The 13,740-nt window shown below is 34.1% G+C and overlaps 1 protein-coding gene across 1 annotated transcript in view; it reads right to left on the reverse strand.

Moving 5' to 3' along the window:
• Positions 1-13,740, reverse strand: part of LOC119040203 (AGBL carboxypeptidase 4) — a 1,071,017-nt gene that overhangs the window by 884,411 nt on the left and 172,866 nt on the right. Inside the window, exon 3 of the mRNA XM_037133086.2 lies at positions 7,340-7,464. Within this exon, the coding sequence (XP_036988981.2) occupies positions 7,340-7,464 (125 nt within the window). The remainder of the gene's footprint in view (positions 1-7,339; positions 7,465-13,740) is intronic.

The following is a 13,740-nucleotide window of genomic DNA, read 5'->3' on the forward strand; positions in this document are numbered from 1 at the left end:
AATAAAAATACACCCTGGCTGACATAGCTCAGTGGATTTAGCACAGTCTGTGAACCAAAGGGTTGCAGGTTCAATTCCCAGTCATGGCACATGCCTGGGTTTCGGGTCAGGTCCCCAGTGAGGGCTGCATGAGAGGCAACCACACACTGATGTTTCTCTCCCTCTCTTTCTCCCTCCCTTCCCCTCTCTAAAAATAAATAAATAAAAATCTTTAAAAAAATACTACATATAAAAATAATAATAAAAATATGTACCTGTGTTGCAGACACTGTTTAGGTGTTTTGTAAAAATATATTATCAATCTTCAAAACAATACCTCAAGGCAAGTAGTATTAAGCCAAATTTAAAGATGAATAACGGAAGTTTAGCAGGGTCATGTAACTTATCAAAGGACATCAAGCTAGCAAGTAAGACACTAAAGATCCTGATGCCAGAGCACATGCTCTTCCCTACTATTCTAACATGATCACTGCCTTTGAACAATAAGAAGCAAGAAATGTATTTACATGGCAGTACACTTGAGAGCAATTTCTCTCCTCCTCCTTCTCCCCAGCCAAACTTTTTTGAGAATAATTCTATTTGCTTTATGATTTAGTTTTCTGTGAGTTGCCTGTTTCTATCTTTGGCTTGTTTGGTTCTTTTCTTTCTTTTTTTGGTAAGAGTTCTATATATTTTGGATACCAATCTTATATCCATAATATAGTGCACAAATTTCTTTTCCAAGGACAGTCTGTATCTTTCACCTTTAGGCCTCTTGTCACATAGACCTTATTTTTATGAGCACAAAAGTATCAATTTATTTCTTTATGATTTTGCTTTTCTGTACCTTGCACAGGAAATTCAATTCTATTTCAAAAGCCAATATAATATTTTATATTTAATTTTTATTTTCATCATTTAAGTATGTTTATTTTCTATTTAAGTTTTTAATCATCCTGTAAAGTTTTTGAAGTAGTTGAGTACATGAGTATTGTTTGCCATACAACTCTAGTGATTGCTACTGTTTTGTAATGTATCCTTTCTCAGATATTAAGTCCCTTAAACAAATAGCCTTGTTTCTGAGTTCATTCCATTCATTCAGACCAGTGATTTTTTCAACTGGTGTGCCACAAGAATTTTTAAAATGTGCTGGTGAGGATGTGGAGAAAAGGAAACCCCTTCTGCACTCTTGGGGGAATGCAAACTGGTACAGCTGCTGTGGAAAACAGCATGGAGTTTCCTCAAAAAATTAAAAATGGAACTGCCTTTTGACCCAGCTATCCCACTTCTGGGTATATATCTTAAGAATCCCAAAACACCAATTTGAAAAAATATACACACTCCAATGTTCATAGCAAAGTTTTTTGCAAGATCTGGTAACAGCCCAAGTGCCCATCAGTAGATGAGTAGATAAAAAACCTATGGTACATTTACACAATGTAATAATACCCTGCAGTAAAAAAGAAGGAATTATTACCTCTTGCAGCAGCATGGATGGACCTGGAGAGTATTATGCTAACTAAAATAAACCAGTCAGTGAAAAATACCATATGATCTCACTTATATGTGGAAGCTAATAAAAATAATTTAACAAACAAAACAGAAACAGAGGCATGGATACATAGAACAGACTGACAGATGTTGGGGGGTGGGGACGGGACAGAAGAAAGTGAAAGAATTAGCCAAAAAAACGGGTATGCATAACCCACAGACACTGACGACAGTGTGGTGATGACCTGAGGGAAGGTGGGGCAAGGACAGGACAGAGATGACAAAGGGGGGGAGAAGAGGAGGGAATGGGGACATTTGTAATAGTATAAGCAATAAAAATAAACTTTTAAAAAAGAATTTTTTAAACATATTATACCTGACTATTTACTCAGGGGCACTGACCTCTTTTCCCTTAGATTGTCAAATAAAAAATGACAACAGCCAACACAATGTACATCCAGTGTGAATGAACCAAAATCATACCTATTTTTTGGTCATATTGAAAAAAAAATATGTTTTGGTGCGCCACACAATTTTAGTAATTAGTTTGTACAAGCCATGAGATGAAAAAGGTTGTAAATCTCTAGCTTAGACTATTTATCCATTAGTATGTCAATGCCATTCTATTTTAATCACTTTTGCTTTAAGTAAAAATTGTAAGCTGAAACACAAGTTTCCATTAAAAAAAAATTCCCATTCATTATTATTCTTCAAAGCAGGCCCGGCTATTTTTGGCCCTCTGCTTTCCTGCATGAATTTTAGAATTATCTTGTCAAGTTTTATGAAAAGAACTGGGGGAGATTTGATTAGAATTGTATTAAAATTAAGTTGATTTGGGGAGAACCATGTCTTCACAATACTGAGCTTTCGCTTCCATGAACATAGCTTTGACATTTCATTTCATCACATTATCCTTTCGCTGCCTATCATTACTGATGTCATCTCGATACTCCCCTGCCATTCTTCCTCATTTCTCAATGATTGCTGTTAAGGCCTGATCGATATTTCTCCGATATCTACAGAAACAGTTTTTCTAGCATTCTGGCTACTCTGAGCTCCTCTTCTCCAATATCTTATCTTCCATTATACTTCATCTAACTACTCTCACAGGCAATTCTTCTCTTTGATTATTACAAATAATTGCAATGATTGAAGTTCCTCCCATTTTTTTCTTTCATTGCATTCTCTAATGACCACTTCTTCTCTTTGAATTTTAAAATTGTAATCAGATACGTTATATATAAAAGAGTGTGTGTGTTGTTATCATGTGTGTTTAAGCTACAGTACTACTTACAGTAATGTAAGAAATATTTCATTGTTTAAGAAGTTTTTTTCAAATCTATTACATACTCCAGATTACAATTAGTTGGCACACACATATAAAAGGACTGATGAATTAAGAAAAAGGTAAAAATAATAAATAGATTTGTTTTGTTGTCTCATGTTATTGCTAGAATACAATTTACTCCCTTATGACTAAGACTGAAACATTGCATCATATCCCGTTCACTTGTGTGAAGTTTCAAAGTAAGTGAGACAAAAGAGACAGTTTAATCTGAATGTATAAACATCTGAGTTCATAAAACAAAGCAAGAAATTCAAAGGAAATCATCTCGTTTACTGCTGAAATAGTATAAATTTTCTGACAGCAATTTAGAAGTACGTGTCGAAATACTCATTTCCTTTGGCCATCAATTCCTCTCACAGGAATTTATTCTAAGAAAGCAAAATAAAATGTGGGTAACATTTCATGCATAAAGATGTTCACTACAATATTATTTATAGAACAGTTCACGGAAAATAATCTTTATGCCCATGGGTAAGAAAATGGTCCAACAGGAAATAGCTATTGTACAGCCATGTTTATGAAATTTTTAATGATACAATTGCATTGTGATACTGTTTTGTTTCTCTAAATATATACAGTGCTAACTTAAATTATTCTTTAAAATGTAAAATAGAAAATAAATAAATCTGGAAGTAAATATGCCAAAGGTTAACAGTTTTATGCTTTTGGTAGTAAGATTATGGGTAGATGCAGGTGTTTTCCTCGCCTTCTAATAATTATTTATATTTTAAAATTTTACTATATTGAGAATTAGCTACTTTAATAATCGGTAAGAGGAAAGTAAATTTTAAATGGTGTAAAGAATATAAAGCAAGACAGAAAACTGTACTTGAACAATTGAAATAAATAAATTTAAAAAAGAATATAAAGCAAATGAAACAGTTTAAATAGTCGAGGCATGCCATTTTGTTTCCCCTTATTGGCTAAAGTTTTATCATGAATGTTTAAACAGGATGATTTATTTACATATCACATGAGTATTCCGCTGCATCAATAGTAAATTTCCACATAAGAACATCTAACACAGGTTTTTCAGGGGGAAAATTACTTATCAATAAAGGTACAAGAATGTTCAGGTTTCATAGACTCTTGCAAATGCAATACTTAGCCCCTTCTTTTGGAAGTTAATATATCAGTCCTGGAATACAGCACTGTATGTTCCAAGTTTTTATCACTTCCTAAAAATATCAAGAAAGGTAATTCAAAAGCTAGACCTGTTTATACAGTATATTTGATGCTATGATTTTTAACACTCATTTAATGAAGTCAGCCTTTGATGACTAATAGTTCTCTTGCCCCCTACTACCAAACCCTAAATAAGGTTCCTAACTAGATTACATTCAGGCAGGTCTCATTTTAAAGGAAATTGAAGAGATGGAAAAAGATTATAAGAAGAGACATTATAAAAACAGACCTCACAAGTCAAACTTAATAGTAAATCATTCTCTTTCATGTACACAACCATGAAAACAAATATCCTGTGAGCTAGAGACATATATTGTATCTTTTCAGCAGATCTTTATGACTTTTTGAGATAGATTTCCATAAATATAATATGATTATAGTTGATGAAGCAGTGGCCCACGGAAAGATGGTGATAAAGCATCAGCCTCCAAGCAACCAGATGAACATGTTCATGATTTCTAATTGTAACAAAGGCAGGGTAATACTGGATGAAGACAGAATCCAGATAGGCAGAAAATATTGATTCCTCCAGCTTTAAAAATAAGGATCTATAGAACAGTACCAACTCTCTTACTACAATAATCCCTTGAGATACATTCATGTTATTTGCTTACTTAATTGGTAGACAAGACTGCAAAAGAGGCTGCATGACTTTAACATGTAATATGAATATTTTAACACTCTGGAAGAGACATTTTACACCACAACAAAAACATACTTGTAAGCAAACTAGAGAAGCCAAAACAAGAAACACTCTAATGTAGGAGCGACTTGTCCAAAAGACCATCTCAGGCATAACTCCCAAATTTTCCCTGACTTTCTAGTTACCTCCCACCCCTCCTCCAGACCTCCATAGGAGCTATATAATAATACACTTTGTAAAGAGATTTAGAAGAAAGAACTAGGTGGTGAATTTAAGTGGCCTAAAATTAAAGAAACACTGTAACTTCAGAGTTTCCACTAAGGTTCTGTTTAGCAAAAGATATAATGGGTAGATGATGCTGCTGTTTGAAAAGTTAACAGGTCTCATTTCTTAGGAGTCAGTGGATTCCTGGATGCAGTAGGCAAGCTGAAGGATGTACATATGCTTTAAGCAAATATGCTGTGCATACAGAGGAGAAGAGTAAGCCCCTTTGTGAATTTAGAAATCCTGACCTACTATACTTCTTTAAAAAAATGCTTCCCTTCCTTTGTACAAATTGAATTATACTGTCCCACAATTATTGCTTTTCAGTAGTGTGTATACGTGCCCACCGCTACGGACTAAAGTGAGACAGGAACAGCAACAGAGGAATAAGAGGTCCTGTGTTTACCTCATGAGAGCAGAGATCTCTACGGGGGACCCAAACTCGGAATGGTAAGACTCAGTCTAACACATCTGGCCAAAGCCTTCTGCTGTGAGTTATATTCTCAAGACTCATTAACACAGACTCTGGAAAATGCACTTTGAGAAGTACTGATTGTCTTGGTGAAACAAGCTGGACAATTCTAGAGTCAGGTGAACTCCTGCAGGTAAAGTTAGGCTTTCCTAAGTTGGGTGGAGAGGAGAAATATTGTTATTCTTACTATGAAAAAGAAATGAGCGAACCACACGATCGTGGTTCGATTCCCAGTCAGGGCACATGCCTGGGTTGCAGGCCAGTTCCCTGCAGGGGACGCATGAAAGGCAACCACACATTGATGTTTCTCTCCCTCTCTCCTTCCATTCCTCTCTAAAGATAAATAAATAAAATCTTAAAAAAAAAAAAAAAAGAAATGAAAAAGGACTTTCTTTCCCATGGGAGAGAAATAAAACCAAGAAGCAAAGCCAGGAACTGAAGTTCATCTCTGAGTAGCTCTTTATGTGTAGTTTAACTTTTATTTCTTTTTTATAAATATTTTATTTGTTTACTTTTACAGAGAGGGAAAGGGAAGGAGAAAGAGTGGGAGAGAAACATCAATGTGTGGTTGCCTCTCCATGTGTCCCTTACTGGGGACCTGGCCTGCAACCCAGGCATGTGCCCTGACTGGGAATGGAACCGGCGACCCTTTGCTTCACAGGACTGTCCTCAATCCACTGAGCCACACCAGCCAGGGCACTTTAACTTATCTTGCCACTTCTCCTGAAATGTTGAGAGAAATCATATTTAGCTAACAATGTTCAGAGTTCCCCCTCATATTTTGAATTCCTTCCAGTTAGCCCCTCAACTTCGGTAAACATTACATACACCAAGCCCCGTGTCCGCCATGTTGTAGGAAAAATTAAGGGAATTGGAGTAAAGTGACAGGGCTGTCCCAGCACCCCTTCCCTGCTGAAGCCAGGGTGCCAGGAACAGCCCTGCGCCAAACGAGACGACAGTCCCCGAATCCCAGACACTGAACACTGACTAACACACAATTCAAGTTGCAGTTGAAAGAAATAGAGAGAAGCAAGCAACCAGGTGAAAACAAATAGGATAGATTGACTTGGGAGGAAAAATTAAACTGCTCACTTTCTCCTAAAGATACTGAAAAAAAAAAAAGTCCCCGCATGAAAATGGCAAAGGTTAGGTTTCAGGGCTATGCTCTCATCTGCTTAAAAGAATCATGTCTCTATGTCTACAGAGTTTGTGGACAGCTTTCCATGATGACTTGTCTCAGTATAACACCATGATAACTGATTTACTAGGGTTAGATTTTTGTTAATGTTAATTCAAAGCATAAGTATTTACGGTAGTTCTCTTTTCATCAATATACTCTTTCACTCAAAACAGATTTAATGGGGTTATAAAATCATACTATTAGAAAATGTAATTGATGAAATCCTGGATAAAAGATAGATTAATAAGATCAGATTTTTTTAAAAACTCAGTACACAGAAACAAAAGCAAAAAAGTTTTCCACAATCATTACAGTGCTATAAGATTGGCTCCGAATTTTCCACCAGCCAAAGCAATGGGCAAACAGAATGAGTTACGAGGATCATATTGTTTTGAGATATACATATCTTACTGTGCACGAGAAAAGCATGTTCTGAAACTGAGACCCTGTGAGAAATGTCTAATGATTAAAGGTTTCATACAGAAGAAATAATATAGCACACCATAATAAACGTAATACAAGGTACTTTCTATGGTTTCTTATTGTGTTGCTCAAGGAAGCTTCAAATATCGACTTAATGTTTCCATCTGTAAGGAATAACATTTTGTTCTCAGATAATCTATTTGTATTATTGAAAAACCAGTAGATAATAAAAACAATATATTATGCCTATTTCTCTGTATCTCTTGAAACAAAATAATATGCTCATTAATTTTTAATATTACTAAAATAAAACAAAAGCATAATGTTACCAAAACCATGTACTATTTCCCTCACCTGTGATTCTTTCACATTTTCAACAGTAAAGTTGAACCAGACTCGGAAGCGTGGATTACAGGTATCCGGCCTAATGAACAAATCATACTCAAACTCAGAGACCTGGTCCACCCGTCCAAGGTTACCTGGCAATAAAAAATAAGAGAACTGGGTTTTAATAGAAGTTCATGCAGCTCCATGGTACATACATTTACACATTAGCAGCTCTGGCAGCAACACTTGCTATCATTCAGCACAGCATTCACAATCTCTAAGGCTGCCAACTCTAAGTGCAGACCAGGATAAGAGAAGGCTTTCGGCTATGCTGGGCTGTTGTGCAAGCAGCTTTTCCAATGTTTATTGCCCAGCAGATCCATTTGTGTCTTTGGCAGATAGGTATGCTGTATGGAGCACATGTCAAGCCCCCATAAATGAAATAAGAATTACAATCAAACTTCAGTTTCCTAGTTCAAAAAACAAGGAAGATAATACATGAAGTATTTTCTATTAAGCTTTATGGTATACAAATTAACTCTAATATATTTGATCTTACTTAACTCTCAAATGCAAGTGGGCTATGCATTTGTACTATGTATGGTACATCTTCAAATTTCTATCAGAACACGTTACAGAATATGTAAAGTAGAGAAAGTTTCTAAATAAAAATTAGTGGTTACTATGTAAGAATAATAATGGTAAATTCACAAACCATAAACTTTCTATTCTCTCCAAAAATAGAAAGGTTATATCAAAAGTGTATAAACTGAAGTGTGACTTCTATTCTTTGTCTCTCCTCTTTCTGATATTCAAATAAGCAGTCAATTGCCCAAAATGTAAATAGTAGGATGGAAAAATAATCAAAGAGTTTGGTCAGTTCCTAAACCAGATCATCAACAGCTAAAAAAGAGTGAAGATGACTATAGACATAAACAGCAACTGATTGAAATGTCAGTATTGTATTGCACTTGAAGAGCACAGCAATAGGTTGCTTAAAAGTGAACTCTAGTGTCTTTGTAAAAAAAAACATTCAGAATTAAACTTTAACCTTATGTGTGCAAAAAATTTTAATTGTTTCTTTTACTAGTTCCACTGGCACCAATTTTATTTTTGGTTTTGTTTTTTTGAGCACCCATTGTGTTGTAACAGATGGAGTACTAGGCCTGTGAGTCAGCAGACCTGAATTCTGGCTCAACTGACTTACTGAGCAACAATGGGTAAGTTGTTTACCCTCCTGGGGCCTTCAACAATAAACATCAGTATGCTCCAGAAGAAGATAAAAGAATTCATTTTCAAAAATGTATCATCTGTTGTATCTAAAGTTACTAGACATTCAATATATATATACATATATCAAGTATAACCAAGGGAGTGGAGAGAAACAATACAAATCTACAGTTAGATCAGATGTGTAATTTAGCAGACAAGGACTTGAACTTGGCTATTATAAATATAGTCCTTTTGATGTATCTATCATACATAGATGCTCCTCTCCCTCTCTCCCTCCCTTCCTCTCTCAATTAATTAATTAATTAATTCCGAGAACAAAAAGTATTAAAGAAAAATAATCTTCATGTGTGAATAAATAGGAAATTTCATTATGGAAATGGCAACTTTTTATAAGGACCAAATAAGATGTCTACAACTAAAAGGCACAATTATAGAAATGTAAAATGAACTGAATGGGCTTAACACTAGATTAAAAATTATAAAGAAAGGGCCAGTAACCTTCATGAATCAATTAAAAAGTCATATGATCTGAAAAAGAGAGAAAAAACACTGAATAAAAATGAACAAAGCCCCAGAAACCAGCGGAATAATAACAAATGATCTACCACACATATAAAAGATATATCAGAAGAAAAACAGAATGAACAAATGCAAGAAGGGATTTATTGTAGGGCACAAAAATGTTTTACAATGATGAAAATACTGTGTGACTATAAGAATAGATATTTGTAATTATATATTTATCCAAACCAATAGAATGTACAATACCAAGAGTGAACTATGGACTTCGGGTGCTTATGATATATCAATGTAGGCTCATCAATTTTAACAAATATACTACCCTGGTGGGGGATATTGACAATGGGAAGTCTATGCATGTGTGGGGTCAAGGGATATATGGGGTATCTCTATACTTTCCTCTCAATTTTGCTATAAACCTAAAATCATTCTAAAGATAAATTTTAAACAAAAGTTTTAAAAAATACTTTGCTAAATCATAGTTCATATTGTTCACTCTAGAACCACCATTAAAATAAAATAAAAAGAGTAGCCCTGGCTGGTCTAGCTCAGTGGATTGAGCACGGGCCTGTGAAGCAAAGGGTCGCTGGTTCGATTCCCAGTCAGGGCACATGCCTGGGTTGCGGGCCAGGTCCCCAGTAGGGGGTGTGTGAGAGGCAACCACGCATTGATGTTTCCCTCCTTTCTCTCCCACTCTTTCTCCTTCCCTTCCCCTCTCTCTGAGAATAATAAAATATAAATAAATAAATATATAAATAAATATATAAATAAACAAAAAGAGTATTACTAAGAAAATATAAAATACTAACCCATGGACAAGGACAACAGGTTCGAGGATTAAATGTGGAAGTCGGGTGGGCAGGGCAAGAGAGAGCAACGGGAGAAAATGGCGACAGCTGTCATGGAACAACAATTAAAAAAATTTAATAACATTAAGTAAATATTCTAATTGTTGTTCAAGTACAGTTGCCTCCATTTTCTAAATTAAAGAATAAAATCCCTTACAATTAAGTGGATTTAGATTCTTGTAAACCTTTTGATCAGCTTTTATAGGCTAATCAAGCTTCTTGGTGGGAAAGTAAAGTCAAAAAAATATATGAAATACTGAAAAAAATTGTTATTAACCCAAATGAAGAAAGTAAAAGAATAGCAGAGTACTAGCAAACAGAAAGGCAATATAAAAATGAGTAACAAGATACTTCATTTAAGTACGACTATCAATAATTATATTAAAATAGAACAGATATATAAATAGAATAAGCATTCCAATAAAAATCAAACATTGCTAAAGGGGAATAGAAAGTCAGACCCAACAAGACAGAAATAGTCTGAAATTAAATAATTATAAAGGATTTGTCACTTTCTTTTTCTAGCTATGAAAATGTAGTCCAAACTTAAACATTTCTTAATCAAACAATCAAAACCCAAAGACAAAAAGAATCTTATATGCAGCAACACAGAAGTTACTCATCACATATAAGGAATCTTCAATGAAATTAGCATCTGGTTTCTCATTAGGAACCATAGAGGTTAGAAAGCAGTGAGAAAACATATGTAAATACCTGTAAGAAAATACTGTCAAAAAATTGATAGCCAGCAAAAGAAAATATTCTTCAAATATAAGAAAGTTAAGACATTATCAGATTTTGAAACTTGCCCTACAAGAAAAACTAAAGGATGTCCTTTGGGCTATAATAAGAAAATACTAGAAAATAAATCCACATGAAGAAAAAAACAGAGCAACAGCAAATGTAACTACATGAGTAAATATAAAAGAGTATAAATATATTTTGCTTGTAGATTTTTGTCCTATTAGTATAAAACACAACCACATAAAGCAATAATTATCCATCTGTACAGAGAGTATATAGCATATCCAAAATTACTTTGGATTATTACTTTGGGTTATAATCACATGACATGTGATTATAAATGTGTATATTATTGAAATTAAGTTTGTATTAATTTGAACTAGACTGCTATCAGTTAAATTAAATTCATTATAAATCTGAGGCAATCATTAAGAAAAGAAACTTTAAATACAGTAAACCAATAAGAAGAAAATTAAAATATACACTAGGTAATACCTATTTCACACAAAAGAAGACAGTAATGAAAAAATGGGGAAAGACATAAAACATACTGAGAGTAGACAGCAAAATAATCTTATCAGTACTTATAATAAATGTAAATGAACTAAAAATTCCAAACAGCCCTGGCTGGTGTAGCTCAGTGGATTGAGCGTGGGCGCCTGCAAACCACACGATCGCGGTTCGATTCCCAGTCAGGGCACATGCCTGGGTTGCAGGCCGGTTCCCTGCAGGCCAGTTCCCAGCAGGGGACGCACAAAAGGCAACCATACATTGATGTTTCTCTCCCTCTCTCCTTCCCCCACTTCCCCTCTAAAGATAAATAAATAATAAAATATTAAAAAAAAATTCCAAACAAAAGGAAAAAATTTCAGAATTAATTTTTTAATGAGGCAACCATACGCTGTCTGTAAGAGATGGACTTAGATAAAAACATACAAAAAGGTTTAAAGTAGAAAGAAGGAAAATAATATACTAAGCAAGGCAAAAAAAAGATGTAATGTCAATACTAAAAACAGAAAAGATCAACATTAAGGCAAAAATTGTTAGAAGAGACATAGAAGGATGTTTTATAATGGCAAAAAAGCATTCCATCAAGAAGACAAAGAAAAAGAATTAAAATTTGCAAAATCAGAGATCAAAAGAAGGACATGCTATGATCAATGATATGGCAACAAATTAGATGAAATGGGCAAAATCCTAGAAAGACAACAAAACTAATTAAAGAAAAAATATTCATATCTAAATAAACATAAAATAAAAAGCAAGACTGATTTAAAAATAAAATATCTCTTCCCGCCAAAAATGAAAAAAAGAGAATATGTCAAATGCATTCGCTGGGGCCAGAATGACCTTGAAATTAAAATCAAGGACATCATAAGAAAATTACAGCCTCCTGGTTGGTGTAGCTCAGTGGATTGAGCGCGGGCCTGCGAACCTAAGTATTGTGGTTCAATTCCCAGTCAGGGCACATGCCTGGGTTGCCCATGAGAGGCAACCATACATTAATATTTCTCTCCCTCTCTCCTTCCCTTCCCCTCCCAAGATAAATAAAAATCTTTAAAAATATTTTTTAAAAACCTACAAATCAGTATAACTTATGAATATTCACCCAAATATACTCAACAACATAATAGCAAATTAAATCCAGCAATATACAAAAAGGGTTATATGTGGTGACAAGTGGGACTTGTCCCCAAAATTCAGTATTAGTTCAACTTATGAAAGTCAATTAATGCAATATAGCACATTAATAAAGGACAAGAAACATAACCATCTCAGTAGGTGCAGAAAAAATAATTTGCAAAATTTAACACTTTTCATGATAAAACCCCTAATAATTAGAAGGGAATCTAAAAACAAACAAACAGCTAATAGCATACTTAATGGTTAAAGGCTAGAAGCTTTCCCCCTAAAATCAGGGAAAGATGAGCACTTTACTCTCACCATTTCTATTCGACATTGTAGAAGTTATTCTAGCCAGAACAAGTAGAAAGATAAAAATATTATTCATATGGAAAAAGTAAATTGCATTTATTTGCAGATGACATGAGGTTTTACATAAGAAATACACATACACATACACACAAAGCTGTTGAAGCTAAAAAAGAAAAGTATTGCAGCAAGGATGCAGATCAATGCACAAAAATCAATTGTATACCTAAACACTAGCAATGAATAAGCTCAAAATAATATTAAGAAAACAATTTCAGTTATAATACCATCACAAAATATAAAACATTTAGAATAAATTAAAAAATAAGTATAAGTAGGGTTTAACCAAAGGATGCATGGCTAACATTTGAAAATCAAGCAATGTAATTTACCATATTCATCATATCACTGTATCAGTAAGATGCAAAAAAAATTGACACAATCTAACATGCATTCATCATTAAAAAAAATTACTCAAACTGTGGATAGTAAAAAACATCCTGATACTGATAAGGGGCATTTGCTTTTTTAAAAGAAACTCTAGCTAATACATACTTAATGATATAAAATTTAATTGCTTCTCCCTGAGATTAAGAGTAAGGGAAGAATATCTACTTTCACATCTATTCAACAGCATTCTGGAAAGCCAGGCTACTGCAATAATGCAAGAAAAAAACCATACAAGTTAAGAAAGAAAATAATAAAGCTGTCCTTACTACAGATGATAAGGCTATTTACATAGAAAATCCCAGAAAATCTACAGAACAATTGTTTGAACTAATTAATAAAAAAACTTTAGGGTTTTGCTTGTGTGGCTCAGTAGATTGAGTGCTGGCCTGTGAACCAAAAGGTCTCCAGTTTGATTCCCAGTCAGGACACATGCCTGGGTTGCAGGCCAGGTCCCCAATAGGGGGCACACAAGAGGTAAACACACACTGATGTTTCTCTCCCTCTCCTTTTCTCTCCCTTCCCTTTTGTCTAAAAATAAAATTTAAAAACCTTTTAAAAAATAGCTATAAAAAAAGAAAAAGAACTTTAGCAAGGTCATTGGATACAAAGTGAATATACAAAAATCAATTGTACCAGTGACAAACATTTGCACTAGCAACAGATAAATGGAAAATAAAAATTTAAGAATCCTGTTTATGATAA

Source organism: Artibeus jamaicensis, unplaced genomic scaffold, assembly GCF_021234435.1.
Source record: "Artibeus jamaicensis isolate MK-2021 breed Jamaican fruit bat unplaced genomic scaffold, CSHL_Jam_final scaffold_1019, whole genome shotgun sequence".
Taxonomy (NCBI): domain Eukaryota; kingdom Metazoa; phylum Chordata; class Mammalia; order Chiroptera; family Phyllostomidae; genus Artibeus; species Artibeus jamaicensis.